General features: G+C 42.9%; 1 protein-coding gene across 4 annotated transcripts in view; it reads left to right on the forward strand.

The window, feature by feature from the left end:
• The window catches only part of piezo1 (piezo type mechanosensitive ion channel component 1 (Er blood group)), a 347,945-nt gene that overhangs the window by 318,948 nt on the left and 10,047 nt on the right, over positions 1-18,950 (forward strand). For all 4 annotated transcript variants that reach the window (XM_078210703.1, XM_078210705.1, XM_078210706.1 and 1 more), the window contains 7 exons: positions 631-789; positions 3,822-3,969; positions 5,775-5,963; positions 9,383-9,475; positions 12,219-12,391; positions 13,609-13,731; positions 16,279-16,358. In XM_078210703.1, the coding sequence (XP_078066829.1) occupies positions 631-789; positions 3,822-3,969; positions 5,775-5,963; positions 9,383-9,475; positions 12,219-12,391; positions 13,609-13,731; positions 16,279-16,358 (965 nt within the window). The remainder of the gene's footprint in view (positions 1-630; positions 790-3,821; positions 3,970-5,774; positions 5,964-9,382; positions 9,476-12,218; positions 12,392-13,608; positions 13,732-16,278; positions 16,359-18,950) is intronic.

Consider the following 18,950-nt stretch of genomic DNA (forward strand, 5'->3'; position numbering starts at 1 on the left):
GTGACATGAGGGAAAGTATTTTCACACAGCAAGTGATTAGGACCCGGAATATACTGCCTGAGAGTGTGGTGGAGACAGGTGAATGGGGGCATTCAAAAGATAATGGGGTTATTATCCAAAAGGAAGAATGTGCAGGGAGAAGGCAGAGAGAGTGGCTCTAGGTGAATTGCTCCTTCAGAGAGCCAGCACAGACACAATGGCCGGAATGTTACTGCCCCGCCCACAACGGGAGTTGGAATGGGCGAGGGGTGACCTCGGGCGGGATTTTGTGGTTCCATGACGAACGAGGCTGTAAAGTCCCACTCAATGGGTCAAATGGTCATCTTCTGTGCTGTAAGCAATCTGTGATTTGTAAATAAGAGGCAATTATTTGAAAACATTGAAGAATGAGAGGAATAGATGGGTGGGCATGACGGTTATGTTGGTAAGTATTTTATGATACCAAATAATTGCTAAAGTATTTTGTCAAAATGGTTAAATTCCACACGATCTGTGTTGCTGACGCACTGTGAGAAAAAGCTGTAGTGTCACAATCTGTAGCTGCATTAGTTGTTCAGTTAGTTATAAAGTGCAGTGGCCGTGCACCAACTTTCATGTTCATTGCGTGTATCTGTGTTTTTTTTTAAACAGAATGTTTAACCAGAACACAGTGGCGCAGCTCTGGTATTTTGTGAAATGCATCTACTTTGCTCTATCTGCGTACCAGATCCGCTGTGGCTACCCAACTCGCATCCTTGGCAATTTCCTCACAAAGAAGTACAATCATCTGAACCTTTTTCTCTTCCAGGGGTAAGTAGGAATAGCTAGTTTTCCAGCCAGTGTTTTCCAAACCTTTTCCCAATGTAACTTTATTTTAATGCTTCAGACTTTGTGTGACCTCAGATTGACAATTGATGCTGGGGGTCTGGTTGTTAAGAGTTGTTGAGTGGGGGTCGTGGAGTGGAAGAGTTTCAAGCCACTGGGCTTGCCCTGAAAATGCACCTTTTTACAGATTGTGCCTGTAACGACAATTTTTTAAAAAATTCATTTTTTAATGGGATCTGGGCATTGCTGGCTCGGCCAACATTCTTTGCCCATCCAGGTTGCTCTTAAGAAGGTGGTGGTGAGCTGCTTTCTTGTACCGCTGCAGTCCCTGAGCTGTGGGTAATCCACAGTTCTGTTAGGGAGGGAGTTCCAGCAACAATGAGGGAACAGCGATATGTTTCCAAGTGAGTGACTTGGAGGGGAACCTCCAGGTAGTGGTGTTCCCATGTATTTGCTGCTCTTGTTCTTCTAGATAGTAATGGTTGTGGGTTTGGAAGGTGCTGCCTAAGGAACCTTAGTGAGTTCCAGCAGTGCCTCTTTAGGTATGGATAGCACAATGGCACAGTGGTTAGCACTGATGCCTCACAGTGCCAGGGATTTGGGTTCAATTCCAGACTCGGGTGACTGTGCAGAGTCTGTACGTTCTCCCCATGTCTGCGTGGGTTTCTTCCCACAGTCCAAAAGACGTGCTGGTTAGGTGCATTGGCAATGCAAAATTCTCCCTCAGTGTACCCGAATACATACCAGAGTGTGGCGACTAGAGGATTTTCACAGTGACTTCATTGCAGTGTTAATGTAAGCCTACTTGTGAGACTAATAAATAAACTTTAAACTTAGGTAGTACATACCACTGCCACTGTTCATCGGTGGTGGAGGGATTGAATGTTTGTGGAAGGGGTAGCAATTAAGTAGGTTTCTTTGTCCTGGATGTAGTCAAGTTTCTTGGGTTTGTTGGAGTTGCAGTTATCTAGGCTGAACAATAGACTCTTGGCTTGTGCAGGTGGCAGGCTTTGGGGAGTCAGGAGGTGAGTTGCATTTGGACATGGACTGCTTCAGTATCTGAGGTATTGCGAATGGTGCTGAATGTTGTGCAATCATCAGCAAACATGCCCACTTCTGACCTTATGATGGAAGGAAGGTCATTGATGAAGCAGTTGAAGATGGTTGGGCCTAGGACACTACCCTGAGGAACTCCTGCAGTGATGTCCTGGAGCTGAGATGATTGACCTTCCAATCGCCACAACCATCTTCCTTTCTGCCAGGCATGGCTCCAACCAGCGGAGAGTTTTCCCCTGATTCCCATTGACTCCTGTTTTGCTAGGGCTCCTTCATGCCATACTCGGTCAAATGCTGCCTTGATGTCAAGGGCAGTCACTCACACCTCTGGAGTTCAGCTCTTTTGTCCTTGTTTGAACCAAGGCTGCAATGAGGTCAGGACTGAGTGACCCTGGCAGGACCCAAACTGAGAGTCTATGAGCAGACTATTGATGAGTAAGTGCCGCATAATAGCATTCCCCTTCCATCACTTTACTGATGATCGAGAGTAGACAGATGAGGCAGTAATTGGTCGAGTTGGATTTGTCCTGCTTTTTTTGTACAGGACATACCTGGGCAATTTTCCACATTGCTGGGTAGATGCCAGTGTTGGAGCTGTATTGGAACAGCTTGGTTAGAGACATAGCAAGTTCTGGAGCACAAGTCTTCAGTACTATTGCTAGCCTATTGTCAGAGATAGCCTCGACAGTATCCAGTGCCTTCAGCCATTTCTTGATATTACATGGAGTGAATTGAATTGGCTGAAGATTGACTTTTGTGGGGACCTTCAGAGGAGGCCGAGATGGATCATCCACTCGGTACTTCTGGCTGAAGATTGTTGCAAATGCTTCAGCCTTATCTTTTGCATTGATGTGCTGGGCTCCTCCATCATTGAGGATGGGGATTTTTGAGGTGCCGCTTCCTCTAGCGAGTTGATTAATTGTCCACCACCATTCATGACTGGATGTGGGAGGACTGCAGAACTTAGGTTTGTTTTGTTGATTGGATCACTTAGCTCTGTCTATTACTTGCTGCTTATGATGTTTGGCACACAAATAATCCTGTGTTGTACCTTCACCAGGTTGACACCTCATTTTTAGGGATGCCTGGTGTTGCTCCTGGCATGCACCCCTGCACTATTCAGGGTTGATCCCCTGACTTAGTGGTAATGGTAGAATGAGGTATATGCCGGGCCAAGAGGTTACAGATTGTGGCTGAGTTTAATTCTGTTGCCCACAGTGCATCATAGATGCCCAGTTTTAAGCTGTTGGATCTGTTTGAAGTCTATCTCATTGAACACAGTGGTAGTGCCACACAACACAATCCAATCGGGCCTCAGAGAACAGATAATTAAGCTATGCCCGCTGGAGTAACAGGTGTCGCTTCACCAGATTCCCTATATTTACAAACTCAATTCCATTCCTAAGAGTGCTTCAGGTACAAAGTTAGTATCCGGAATGCCAATAGCCCTGATATTCATCAATACATATATACACTGGTAAGAGTCTCTGATAGGGCAGGCATCATTATCTCAATCAGGGAGCTCATACTCCAAGAGGCCAACCACATGTTGAGGTCATTACACCCACCAACAATGAAAAAAATTAGCATTTTAAAAAAAACCACAAGGGCAATATTTTCCAGAAGATTCCCCCCCCAAGTGTCAAATCTCAATCTGAGCTACACGGCCACCATTGCTGCCTCGGAGGTCAGGACCCCAAAATCTCATGGGATTGTGCTACACAGTTTGAGAACCCCTGCTGCAAATTATTGTACATTTTTTTTGTGTTACTTTTGATATATTCCAACCTCTCCGACCTTTCCAGGTCCATTGGGGTGTGTCAGGGGAACCATTGTCGGTTAAGGCAATGAGTGAGTCCTCAGGATAATGTTGATATTTTAACTGTAACGTTATTTCATGAGCCATGTGTTTGTTCAGCCTATGTTATCTCTCAGGACAGCCCCTCATTTTTATATTTTAGTTTCCGCCTTGTACCGTTTTTGGTGGAGCTTCGTGCTGTGATGGACTGGGTTTGCACAGACACCACCCTTTCGCTCTCGAGCTGGATGTGTGTTGAAGATATTTATGCCAACATATTTATCATCAAGTGCAGCCGTGAGACAGAAAAGGTATTTGCTCTGATGATATTTGCTCAGTATCAGTAAAGTCAGTCGTATGGAAGCAAAAATATTGTTTAATTTCAGCCCGAGATCTTGTTCTGCCTAGCCATGCAATGTCTTGAAATGAGCAGAAGGTATTTTTAAATACTGAGGGAGAGCTACACTGTCAGAGGTGCTGTCTTTCCAAAGAGATATTGAAACAATGCCCTGAGTCCTTAGAATAATGTTGATATTTTAACAAGTGACTGTAATGTTATTTCATGAGCCATCTCAGGATGGGGCGGCACGGTGGCACAGTGGTTAGCACTGCTGCCTCACAGCGCCAGAGACCCAGGTTCGATTCCCGGCTTGGGTCACTGTCTGTGCGGAGTCTGCACGTTCTCCCCGTGTCTGCGTGGGTTTCCTCCGGATGCTCCGTTTTCCTCCCACGGTCTGAAAGACCGTGCTGGTTAGGTGTATTGGCCATGCTAAATTCTCCCTCAGTGTACCCGAACAGGCGCCGGAGTGTGGCCACTAGGGGATTTTCACAGTAACTTCATTGCAGTGTTAATGTAAGCCTACTTGTGACACTAATAAATAAACTTTCAGATTGCTTGATGCTACTTTGATGCCAACAGGGAGGTTACCTCTGGTATCTTGACCAGTATTCATCCATCAATCAACTTTGCAGAAGCGGGTTAACTTGCTGTTTGTGGGAGCTTGTCCAAATCAGCTACAAATATGACCACACTGCTAAAACAGAAAGTACTTCATTGGCTGTAAAGTACTTTTGACATCCAGTAGTCATGAAAGACATTAAATAAACTCAAGTCTTTCTTTCACTCTGCTGCTGGTGGCCAAGTGTTTTATTCTGACGGTAGAGTTCGGTAACCTTCCCTTAAGATACAGATATGAACAGCCCAGGGGTAGTACAACTGTTGACATTCCCACCTACTCCTGAAATGCAGGTCTCACCCTTCTCTGCAGTGATGGTCCAGTCCAGATCGAGTGCGTTGAAGTCTTTGAGCGGGATTTTCCGGCCGCCTCTTCCCAAGGCAGGAAAATCCCGCCCGAATCAGACCTGTGCATGATCCGTGTCCCGCCCGCTACGATTCCTGTGATGGGCGGGATGGGAAAATTCCACCTTTGGTGTCAGACTGCTCCAATGTGCAACATGCTGACACCCAAGTTTAATCCTCTCAGTAAAATCATTTCCCATGGATTCCAATCTACCAAATCTATTCCTGTAGAATAACTTGTACCTACAACTTTGAATAATTTGTAAAGACTGGCAGTAGCTCACACTGTATTGTGACAAGGCTATTTGAGCTTGAACATTTTGTTTGCTGATGCTCCATTGAAGCATGTTGGAATTTTTCACCAGAGTAAAGGTGCTATATAAAACAAGTTGTTGCTTTTGAGATGATGTGACTCAACTTTCTGCGGCAAGTGTACTTTGTATCTGCGGTGACAGAACAGGGACATCACACAGCTCAATACTGGTCACAAGTCCCCCTCAAGTCTGGGGAGCCACAGGAGAAGCTGTTTTCCTAAAGCTAATGGTGGAGTGGTGGTGATTCCCCTGCAGCAATATTTAACTTCCCCGTTTGGTCACACATCTCGTGTCATTTGAAGTTGGTGCACCGTTTGTGTCTAAACAACGTTGAGTGCTAATAAACTCAATGCTATTTTGACAGCACGTTTTGGGCATTATTTTTGCTTCATGAAAGGCCTAAAATATCAGTTTGAAGTGGGAATGGATTCTGCTGCCGTGTTTTACCACTCCAAACCCTGCGGAGTATTCCTAACGGGCAGTTGCGATTGTGTCTTTGTAGAGATATCCACAGCCTAAGGGTCAGAAGAAAAAGAAGATAGTGAAGTATGGAATGGGAGGCCTCATCATTCTCTTCCTCATCTGCATCATCTGGTTCCCCCTTCTTTTCATGTCATTGGTCAGATCAGTAGTCGGCGTGGTGAATCATCCAATTGATGTGACGGTCACGGTCAAACTTGGTGGCTATCAGGTAATTGTTTACCGCTGGAAGCTGTGAGAACGCTTCATATCTGGATTCAGCGTGTAAGAAAAGTCAATTCTAAGTTTTCAACAGTCTATTCAATACTTCAGCAAAAGATACGCAAATGGGTTACATTTTCCATGTTGGCAACACATCCACTGATACTTTTATTATGATATTTTATTATTTCCCCTGATGATGATAGTGGAGACGAATCCTGAGGTTTAAACCAAGAAGGCCCCTCAATCAGGGCTGTTCAGTCACAGTGCAGATAACACTCTGAACCTCATCATAGAAACAGAAAATAGGAGCAGGAGTAGGCCATTCGGCCCTTCGAGCCTGCTCAGCCATTCATTTTGATCATGGCTGATCATCAAATCCAATCTTGATCCCTCCTTTCCTCCCATATCCTTTGATCCCTTGAGCCACAAGAGCTATATCTAATTTCTTCTTGAAACCTCACATTTTGGCCCCAATTACTTTCTGTGGGAGTGAATTCCACACATTCACCACTCTCTGGGTGAAGAAATTTCTCCTCACCTCAGTCCTGAAGATTTACCTCACCCTCAAACTATGACCCCTGGTTCTGGACTCCTCCACCATTGGGAACAATCTTTCTAATCTATCCCTGCCTAGTTCTGTTAACATTTTATAAGTTTCTGAGATACTCTCTCATTCTTCTAAACTCCAGTGAATATAATCTTGACTGACTTAGTCTCTCCTCATATGACAAACCTGCCATCTCAGGAATCAGTCTGGTAAACCTTCATATCTGCATTAAGCAGAGATGATAGTGAAGTGAATCAGCATTATGAGCCAATGCTGTCAGAGGTAATATGTTCTACATAAGCCAATTTTTAAAAACTCAGCACTGACAGTGATGTTGACACTGTTAGTAGGCTGGAAATAGAAAAAGACCTCAAAACATAAATAAGCATGACTCCCAATAAAGTTATGTTTGCAAATATTCTTATATCTCCCCAGCTGATAGTACACATTGTAAATCTATTCCTAATTCTTTATTGGTGCCATTATGGCCAGGCACTATCTGATGTGAGACAGCTCTCTCATACTACCTAGCCCCCTCATACCACCATGCCATGTCATAGCCCCAGCCCATCCCCATGCCACCTTCATAGCTACTCACCCAGTATCCACTATGGGCAGACATCAGGAGCCATGTGAAGATGGAAAAAAAACTTCTAACAATCAAAAAGAGCTTTTATTGAGACATGCTTGATCATGAAAATAACCTCATTCATGAAAGTCATTCAAATATTTTAAATCCCCTCAAGTGGTCAATCTGTTGTAAAATAAACAAGCTGTTATTTAATAACCACATCAAAGATAGTTAATCGTTTAATACCTCTTAAAACTGTCAATAAAAATATGAACTCAGCCCCACTGCTGAGATTTCATTTTAACTTTTGAAACTCAGACAAACATTCATAATGGACTCAGCTGTGATAACAGCCCTCGGGAAATGTCAACAATGAAGTCTACTGAAACTGCAGGAACAAATGGCTCACGTTTTTTTCTCTAAACTACACCAGATGCCCTGTCAATACACTCCAGCAGTGGCTATATGCTTTTCTTTCACTCTATCAGTTATAATCTTTTATTTTTCATTTTTAAAAGGCCAGAGATTTAAATAATTTCAGATCATGACATTTAATCAGATCTTATCCACTGTTCACAGGTATTTGGACATTTGGAACAGCGGAAATGGGATCTGTTTGAACTCAGCATTAATTCCAATTGGCCCTGCTGAGTTTGGTTTCCTGCTTGTGTGATTCACAATCTGCCCCTTTTCCCTACAGGAAAAACGGGATGGGAATTCCACATCCAGGCCCATCCCTTCATTTTTAAGAGCCTTCTAGGGTCAGCCCGATTCTGAAAATCCAGCCCCAAGTCGCCCAATTGGAAAACATTTTGCTACTGTTTATCATGGATAATCCTTCACCTTGTCCCAAATCATTCCATGTGAAAGAAGTTGTCTGCTTTCCTACTGCATTTATTGACAACATTTACTTCCGGCTTGTTCAGGGCTCCCTTTAAAGAGCTGAGAGGGTAGCTCATTTATACTGCTAATTGGCCACCTTTCTCCTTTTAAGGGGAGGCAGTGGCAGAATGGTATTGTCACTGGATTAGAGACCCAGGCTAATGTTCTGGGGACTCGGGTTCAAATCCCACCATGGCAGATGATGAAATTCAAATGCAATAAAAATCTGGAATTAAAAGCCAAATGATGACCACAAAACCATTGTCAATTTTGGTAAAAACCCATCAGGGGCAGCAATGTCCTTTAGGGAATCAAATCTGCCATCCTTACCTGGTCTGGTCTACATGTGACTCCAGACCCACTGCAATGTGGTTGACTCTTAAGTGCCCTCTGAAAATGGCCTACCAAGTCATTCGATTCAAGGGCAATGAGGGATGGACAACAAATGCTGGCCCAGCCAGCAACACCCACATCCTGAGTGAATAAAAAAAATAAAATGTAAGATTACCCTTTTCTTGCAATCATATGAAATACAACCAAAATCTAAATAATCATTCCCTTATCACTCTGATAGCAGGTATAGGAATCAAGCAATTAGATATCTTTTTTTTCACTGCTTCCTTACATGCTGTGAGGAAAGTAACACTTGCTCAGGAAGAAAAGGAGGGTGAACCTAATGGTTGCTTTGGATGTTTTAGGCCAGTAGTATATGGTGCCCTGAACAACCACGAGATTTACATTTTGTAGAGATTCTTTTGGACACAAAATGGCTGCCATGACCTTTCGCACTGCTGCAGCCATACAAAAGCTCCATCCACAACAGATTTCTCTTCCCTTTCTGCACTCACCTTCCCCTCAAAAAGTGAAATGCAAAGAGCAACTGCAAGGTATTTTATGAGTCTGTTGGTGATAATAAAAGATCATTCTAAGTTGGTTGAGCCACGGAAATTTATCAGCGCATTCCAAAAGGTATAAGTCCAGGGCATAAAAACAAATTACTGCAGATGCTGGAATCTGAAACCAAAAGAGAAAATGCTGGAAAATCTCAGCAGGTCTGGCAGCATCAGTAAGGTGAGAAAAGAGCTGACGTTTCAAGTCCAGATGATCCTTTGACTCTTTTCTCTCCTTACAGATGCTGTCAGACCTGCTGGATTTTCCAGCATTTTCTCTTTTGGTTTAAGTCCAGAGCACGATGTGTTTCCTTTAGTAATCCACAATGGAGGAAAGATGCTCACCATTACTGTTGCCTAAGGGCTAATCATTATTCCAAGCATTACCCTGTTACTGTGAGATTCAATCCCTATTGTTTTGAATAAATTATTGCTTCAGATTGTGTAGATTATAATCGTTAATACATGATCTTAAAACTGTGTCTTCAGTGAAATGTAATTAATTATAATAAATGTTTCATTAATTTTCTTTGCAGCCCCTGTTTACAATGAGTGCACAGCAACATTCTCTGAAACCATTCAATCAAAAGGAATATGATGACCTTTGTTCAACATTTGAACGCCGCCCAGTAAGTTAATTAAAGAAAAATCCGTGGCGTTTTATTTCCTCTGTGCTATTGTATTTGTAAGTTCTCTGACACAGTGCACTTAGTGTTAATAATATGAAAATAGCTTTCAGTAAGCTCCATAAGCCACCAGCAAATCAAATGCAAAAACAAATGAGAAAAATAAATTGGAACATAAAATGTGATTGCTTACTTGACTGTGGCCCTCTTGGCTGACCTGGTCTCTCCCAAAGTAGGAAATTTTAACATTGTTTCCCTTATTAGGAGAGATGCTCGACAGAATCTAGTCCTACTTTTTCGAACGTTAAGATTGTTTGTTTGAATGAGGTCAAACAGTGTCTCCAAAAGGGTGGCACGGTGGCACAGTGGTTAGCGCTGCTGCCTCACAGTACTATGGACCTGGGTTTGGTTCCCGGCTTGGGTCACTGTCTGTGTGGAGTTTGCACATTCTCCCCGTGTCTGCGTGGGTTTCCTCCGGGTGCTCCGGTTTCCTCCCACAGTCTGAAAGACGTGCTGGTTAGGTGCATTGGCCATGTTAAATTCTCCCTCTGTGTATCCGAATAGACATCGGATTTTGGCGACTAGGGGATTTTCACAATAACTTCATTGCAGTGTTAATGTAGGCCAACTTGTGACACTAATAAATAAACTTTAAACTGGATATGACAGTAGGTTTTAGCATCCTGTTTAGAATCATAGAATCCCTACAGTGCAGAAGGAGGCCATTCAACCCATTGAGTCTGCACCGACAACAATCCCACCCAGGCCCTATCCCTGTAACCCCTCATATTTACCCTGCTAATCCCCCTGACACTAAAGGGCAATTTACCTTGGCCAATTCATCTAGCCTGTTCATCTTTGGACTGTGGGAGGAAACTAGAGCACCCAGAGGAAACCCACACAGACACGAGGAGAATGTGCAAACTCCACACAGTCACCCAAGGCTGGAATTGAACCCGGGTCCCTGGCAGTGTGAGGCAGCAGTGCTAAGCACTGTGCCACCATTGTTTAGAGGCAATTACCAATTATTTACCATCAGAGAGATTTGAAAAAATTGTATCCGTCGACTTTCATGAGCAGTCACATCTACAAAGCCACATCCCAGAGAGGAACCCAACAACTTGTGGGTGGGAGAGGAAAACAAATGGGTGGAAACAAAACTTGTAATTTGGCCTGAGTATACGTTTTAATATGAAATCATTAGATAAATTAGACTGAATTCCGTGGAATCTAAAAGGATAATGGGTGGTTTGATCAAGGAATTGATAGGGTAGCTGGAGAGAAACGTTTTCCCTTGATAGGGAAGTCTAGAACAAAAGGACATAACCTTAAAATCAAAGCCAGGATATTCAGGAGAGAAGCTAGGAAACATTCCTTCACATAAAGGATGGTAAAAGTGTGAAGCTCAATGCTGCAAAAAAGCTCAATTAATAATTTTTCTGCAATCCTGATGTGAATATCAGGAAAATAACATTCAGTAAACTCCATTAACCACCAGCCAATCAAATACAAAAGCAAATGAGAAAAAGAAATTGGAATATAAATGTGATTTCTTAATTGACTGTGGCCCTCTTGGCTGGCCTGGTCTCTCCCCAAGTAGGACATTTTTACACTGTTTCCCTTATTAGGAGAGATGCTTGACTGAATCTGGTCCTACTCATTAGCACGTTAAGATTATTTGTTTGAATGAGGTCAAAGTCATTGGATATATGAGGAGGTTTTAGCGTCTTGTTTAGAATCATAGAATCCCTACAGTGCAGAAGGAGGCCATTCGGCCCACCGAAGCTGCACCAACAACAATCCCACCCAGGCCCTATCCCTGTAAACCTGAGATCCATATGTTTTTGCATGAGAAGGACATAAAGAGCCAAAGCAATTGGATGGAATTAAGCTACAGATCAGCCATGATCTTATTGAATGTCAGAATTGGCCTCGAGGGATTGAATGGGCTTCTTCTTTTCTTCAGTTTGTAAAGATCTGCCTTTTTGTGAGATGCTGAATAATTAATGGTTTGAGATTAATTATCTATTCCTGTAGCCTGTTTTTACTTGGATAGTTAAAACTTCAGACTTATGGAGACAAATTAATGCTGCAGAAATCTTTCTCTTGGACAAGCGATGGAATGTTGAGTATGCATGCAGTTTATATTATGACAAATCCATGCCCTATTGCCTCTTCAAGTGTAACTACATAGCAGAGGGAAATATTAAGGATTTTTTTGACGTGTCTGTTATTTTATACGGAAATTATGTAATGGAAACAGGCTGTTTACCCAACCAGTTTGTGTTAGCTTTGTTGAAGGTGCTAATTAGCAATTGCTAGTTTTCTAATTTCGTGCATCCTTTCAAAGTCCTTTGACTGGTATATTTTTAGTGAGATCACTGCTTTGCTGTATTCAGCAGCTGCATGTTGGCACAGTGGTTAGCACTGCTGCCTCATAGCGCCAGGGACCCGGGTTCAATTCCCGGCTGGAGTCACTGTCTGTGTGGAGTTTGCATGTTCTTCCTGTGTCTGCGTGGGTTTCCTCCGGGTGCTCCAGTTTCCTCCCACAGTCCAAAAGACATGTTGGTTAGGTGCATCGGCCATGCTAAATTCTCCCTCAGTGTACCCGAACCAGGTGCCAGAGTGTGGCAACTAGGGGATTTTCACAGTAACTTCATTGCAGTGTTAATGTGAGCCTACTTGTGACACTAATAAGTAAACTTTAAACTTTAACCTCTGAAATGGTTCCTGTCCTCTCTTGAAGGCTGCTATGCAGTTTATCTCACTCTATGGTTACGAGGATGTCATGACTGCGCATATAGAGGGAAGCTCAGGATCACTATGGAGTGTCAGTCCACCCAGCCGCCAGGCAATGATTACTGAATTAAATAGTCATAACTCCGTGATGACACTTCGCCTTATATGGACTTTTCAAAGGTAAGAAACATCACTCAATATCACTGGTATCAAAGAGTTGGAACAAAATTCTACACTTTTAAGATGAACGATGGAGATTTTCTGTGTGCGACAAGCTGTGAAATCATAAAAGTTGAGAAGAATGTATTTATGATTTTACTATGTGTAGTGCAAAGAGGAAATGTTAAGCCTGAAAATATATTTTTTATAGTAAACATGCATTACATCCAGTTAGTTTCTTTTTTTTTGCATTTTCATTGAAAATTCAACTTGATACAGAAAACGAAGTGACAGAAAAATTGCGAAATTAAAAATATCAATAAACCCATTTAATTCTAAATGCTGACAAGACATGTCTACACTGTGCTCGTAGAGTTTTGCCTTTGAATGCCTCCTTCTAATAGTTGTATCCAGTCCACTCTTGCCAGCTCATCTCTCAGCTTCGTGACATTTGTCTCCTCCCAGTTTAAAGCTTCTGCTCTGGGTCTGACTTTGCCCTTTTCCATATTGATGTTAAATCTAACTATATTATGGTCACCATCTCCAGAATGGTCTTCCCACTGCTATTTCATCCACTTGCCCAGTTTAATTTCCTCAAACTAAATCTAGAATTGCATCCTGTCGCGATGGGGCTCATTACGTGCTGGCTTAAAAAGCGCTCTTGAATATAGTTCAAGAATTTTGTGCCATTCACACTGTTCATATCCCAATTGATATTAGGGCAGTTGAACTCCCCAACAATTACTGTCCTATCGGGTGGCACAGTGGTTAGCACTGCTGCCTCACAGCTCCAGGGACCCGGGTTCGATTCCCGGCTTGGGGCGCTGTCTGTGTGGAGTTTGCACATTCTCCCCGTGTCTGCGTGGGTTGCCTCCGGGTGCTCCAATTTCCTCCCACGGTCCAAAGATGTGCGGGTTAGGTTGATTGACCATGCTAAATTGACCCTTAGTGTCAGGGGGACTAGCTAGGGTAAATACATGGGGTTGTGGGGATAGGGCCTGGATGGAATTGTGGCTGGTGCAGAGTTGATGGGCCAAATGGCCTCCTTTTGTGCTGTAGGATTCTATGATTCTATATAAAACAAGTTAAAATGTTTGTGTTTTTGAGTTGTTTTGGAGGTTGTTCAATTCAGATTGGAGATTAATATTAGTAATAAATGAATGGACGGATTCCTGTGATTCGTCCTGTATATTTTCATGATTCAATTCGGATAATGTTTAATAACTTTACGTCTGCAGGGATCTAAGTCTCGGTGGAGTGCATGAACATGCATCAGAGAAGCACACCATCGATTTGGAACCAAATAACCCTGTGCGGAAACAATTAGCTGATCTTCTTCTGGGGACTCGAAAGGAGCCAGTGTATGTTTTAATTTATTTTAATGATGAGTACTGGTAATGCCACTGTTACCTCAGAATTAAACTGGTCTTAATGCTCATCGATGTGGAAGTAACATTGGCTTCTCACACGCTTACAGAAAGGTCCTTTGAAGAAGGTTTCTAAATCCATGAAGGAATAGTCTCATACATTTACTAAGATTTTTACATGTGTGGCCTAACGTGCCTCATTGAAATGATCCAAAAGATCTCGCCTGCTTTGCAAGTGAAGCTGATCAAGTGTAAGTTGTATATAAATAATCTGAAAAAACATTGAATGAATCCCAAATATGATCATCCAAACTCTTTCAAATGAAATACTTCAAGCATTCACCAACCGACTGGACAGCCATCTTCTAGTTCAAAGTGAAAGCTACGATATAGTTGAAAATATTGTTAAAAGGAACCAATGTTGCACAAGTGTGAAATCCAGCTCACTGATAGTTGGAGTGATAATATCACTAATACAAACCTTTGCACTAATACCTGTCCTTTGCAGACATGTCCACGCATTGTGCCCTTTTCAACTTAAGAAATGCTTTGGGAGCAGTCATTCCCTACCTAGTTCATTCCCCAGACAATTCCTTGACCAACCTACCTGGTTTGAATTTAAACAAAGGCAAGACCTGCTCCCTGATGCATTCTTTATGGCAATGCCTCTACCAATCAGAATCCACTTGCCAGCCAATCAGCACTCTCTTCTCATATGGGAGAGATTGTTGCCCTTTACAATTGGTATCCTTACAAATTCTGTCCTGATGAGTGCAAGATGAAAAGCTTTGACAGCATGTCTCTTTTTCAGCGGTAGTCAACTTCAGTACTACCAAACTATTATTTTAGTACAAAGCATTGCAGTAGTATAGAATAAGGTTATATAGATCAATGCACCATCACTGTTTTGTAGTATCTTTGGACTCAGATACATATGTTATGATTCAGGTTAGAAACTTCAAAGTGTTTTATGAAGCCTGCCTGAACCACAAGTTTTGCATCCTGAATTTGACTAGGATAAGTATGAGATGTTTCACTTCAGGTGTAATTGAAGTGACCCACCAGGGAGCTTTTATCCAATAAAATTTAGTTAAGAATATCGTCAACATGCATAGTAAGAAAATTAGCAAGAACTTTTATTAATTATAAGTGAGAACAAGACAACCACAATAATGTATAACCCTTAACCAATATATATATATCAGATGTTCCAATTAAAAACCAACATCCAATAAACAAAACCCTTTAAACAGATTTATCACTGCACAGGCTAAAGCTCACATAATACTGGAATCCAGTTCCCTGGATTGAATGCTGATTTCAAATGATCTTGAAAACTCAGAGCAGCTTGTAGTCATCAGCTCCCCACAACACAGATTCTTCACTGCAGGATGTCAATCAAGATGTGCTTTCAGCTAATTAGTAAAACTTTCAAAACAAAAACAGAGAGAAAGGCTTCTTTCAGCTATGCTTCTAACACTGCAGCCAAAACAAAACTAAAAATAAACCTTGTAACGTGAACGACACACAGTTTTTTTTCTCCTCCCACCTGAGCTGTGAGCTGAGAAACACTGACTGTGAGAGCTGCAGAGATCATGATTTTTAAAAAATCTCTTAAAGGGACATTAAGGTCACGTAAAATGAAGTTATTTTTATTTCATTCCACAATTTGTGTCCAAGTCTTCAAAGTAATACATCACTCAAGAGACTGGCATATTGCAAATAAAAATAAATTCAGTGCTCTATGTTGCGATCCTTTCAATAATAATATCACTGAACTTGAGTCCTGCAATTGGCAAAATAGAGGATGTTGGATTGGATGTGGAGCTTGGAAACCACACTAAAAGAATTGAAGGGGCATGACTAAACATCCTTTGCTGCTGAGATATTAAACCTTAACATATAATAGTGATTTTGGCAATAGAAAATGCTGAAAATATGGTTATGCATTCTGGCATTGCTATTTGCTTGATATACTCACAGGGAGTGCATTGTGGATGTACATCATGTGACTTTCCATTCATGCGTTTTAGTGGGTGGGAAATCATAGTGTGCAAACCCAGGATTTCCCAAGAGATGCTCGCTATTTGTACTACTCCTCACTAAAAATATGGGATTGCAGAATTGTCCCTGTATGTCGAACACGGTAGCACGGAGCAGCACGGTAGCACAGTGGTTAGCACTGCTGCTTCACAGCTCCAGGGACCTGGGTTCGATTCCCGGCTTGGGTCACTGTCTGTGTGGAGTTTGCACATTCTCCTCGTGTCTGCGTGGGTTTCCTCCGGGTGCTCCGGTTTCCTCCCACAGTCCAAAGATGTGCGGGTTAGGTTGATTGGCCAGGTTAAAAAAAAAATTGCCCCTTAGAGTCCTGGGATGCGTAGGTTAGAGGGATTAGCGGGTAAATATGTGGGGGTACGGCCTGGGTGGGATTGTGTTCGGTGCAGACTCGATGGGCCGAATGGCCTCCTTCTGCACTGTAGGGATTCTATGATTTCTATGAGAATGTGTTGATTTTATGTTTTTTGTGACTTTTATTTACAGATTGATTTCACACATGTTGCCAAAGTACATTCGAGCTCCAAATGGGCTGGATGCTAAACCAGTCGAACAGATGTATCCAGGTTAAATTGCTTATTTATCTTTATTTAAAGTGATAAACCACAGTATTTACTGACAATAAGGATTTTATGAGGAAAGTTGTCTTGCAGAATTTAGATTTTTTTCTTTGGAAAACCTCAGTTTCTCTTTATTATAACGTAGCCTTGATAATCTTGTCTCGTCCTCCGCAGTTGCTGTGTTAATTTTCCATAGTTTTGATCCCTTGAAAGATTAAACAAAATCCTACGAGAAGTTGTTGCCACTACAGAACAAAAGGTTGAGCACATTTCTTCAATCCATAACTCCTTAATTTATTTTTAACCCTGCTACTGGGCAACTTCAAAACTTTGTCCGAGATCTGAATGTCAATTCAGCAAGTGAATTGAACCTGTGGAACATTGAATAATGGCAAAATACAGGAGTGAGTGGGCTCCAAGATTTTGTAATGGTAAACTGGAAGCCTTGCTGGAAAAGGTGGGAAGGAGGAGAGGCATCTTGCATGTACAGGGGACCTTGAGGTCTCCCAGCTCCACGCTTAGAAGGCAATGGGAACAGATAGCCATGGAAGCCAATAGTTGGAATCAAGCCCTGAGGACCTAGATGCAGTGTCGCAGGAAGTTGAATGACCTCATTTATTTGTTTATTATTTATTAGTCACAAGTAAGCCTTATTTAACACTGCAATGAAGTTACAGTGAAATTCCCCTAGTCGCCGCACTCCGGCGCCTGTTCGGGTCAATGCACCTAACCAGCACGTCTTTCAGACTGTGTGAGGAAACCGGAGCACCCGGAGGAAACCCACGCAGACACCAGGAGAACGTGTAAACTCCACATAAACAGTGACCCAAGCCGGGAATTGAATCCAGGTCCCTGGCGCTGTGAGGCAGCCGTGCTAACCACTGTGCCACCGTGCCGTGCCGCCCCTTGCTTGATTATATGCTTGATCAAGGTCATCTTCAAATGACATAGACTACCAACTGCACCATAGCTTCAGACAGTGGTCCATCCACCACAGTCACTCGCTCATCCAGCAACAATCTCTATCAATTAGGGTTCATACCTGACATTCATATACTCGCACATTTAGCACTGCTTCAGTTACACTGTTTGCACACACTACCATCTATTCAACGATGGCAACTACTTCAGCCAAACCAATTATATAACACTCACTAACGGCACTTAGCAGCACGGTGACACAGTGGTGAGCACTGCTGCCTCACACTCTCTGTTGCAGCGCTAGGTGGCCTCCAACAGGCTAACCAAAAGGGGACAGGCACACTTGCAACCCATGATCCTGATCCCCGTGGAGAACGCATTATTGGGGAGTTTTTGCTGAAACCAGAGCTAGCAGTGGGGTTGAAGACATTGAAGATGACAGTACCCACATCACTAATCCTCCTCCTCTATCCCCACTTCCTCCACATCCAACAATCTAAATCATAGAGTTATAGAATCCCTACAGTACAGAAGGAGGCCATTCAGCCCATTGAGTCTGTACCGACCACAATCCCACCCAAACCCTATTCCCGTAACCCCATATATTTACCCTGCTAATCCCTCTGACACCAGGGTCAATCTCTTTTGATTTACAACTACAAATGGTGAAAGCATGCGTCTGTTACTTTCCCTTGCTCCCTTCAATTCAACTCCCCCCATGTGCCTTTCTTATTTGAGATACCCAATCTGAGCAGGCAGTGGAGGAGCAGTAGAAAGACAGTGAAGGTCCACCGTCACTCAATTTCACTCTCTCAGCTACCAGCCTAGATACTGACAACCGGCACAACCTAGAGGATAGTGTAGAGGTGGGATCTGCACATGGAGGGACATTGTGAATCAGTGGTCTGCAGCCAAGGCAAGAGAAAGGAGAGCATTAGTGCCAGCTCGCTGGGGGGTTGGTAAGGCACTACATGAGGTATACTGTAGATGGAGAACCTTACTGGGGCAGCCCACAGAGGAAGGTTTATTAGGAAGCAGGAGAAAATGCTCAGTGCATTGGCAAGCCTGTCAAAAAGCCTGCGGTCAGTGTTAAGGAACAAGGGTTTGTACAGAGCTTGGAGCCCATCCTTTCCAGCATGAGAATGGTAGCTAACTTTGTTCACACAATTGTGGAACCAACCATGACGTGGCGCATGACAGCTGATCTCTCAGCTTTTCTTGTAGCACAGGCAGCAACCAGCCAAATGTCTGCATGCTGCAATGAAAACTCGTACTGCTGCCTTCATGGCTGTGGATTAGTGTGCAAAGGAGCTTGCAGGTTGTCACAGCAACCCAGCACTCTGTCACCTGGGGAAGCAGTTGAGGTTTCATGGAGAATGAACCTGCTGTTCTCCTTCAGGATGACAGCATTCAGCAGTCCACCCCTGCCACTCTGCCAGTGCCCTTCCTGTTTCCTATCTGAGACTATTGCGGCTATGCTGAGGTGGTACAGTCCAAAACTGGGCCTTCGATGCCCAGAGTTGATCAGTATTGTCCTCCAAGACCATCTGTAACCTCCTTCACTCAAAGTTTGCAGCCTTTCATCATCCATGCTGCAGCCACTGTGGTAGCAAACAAGGGCACTAAGACAGAAAAAGGCACATGGAAGGCAGGCACTAAGGGAATGTACAAGGGTAA

This window comes from Mustelus asterias, chromosome 4, assembly GCF_964213995.1.
Source record: "Mustelus asterias chromosome 4, sMusAst1.hap1.1, whole genome shotgun sequence".
NCBI lineage: Eukaryota > Metazoa > Chordata > Chondrichthyes > Carcharhiniformes > Triakidae > Mustelus > Mustelus asterias.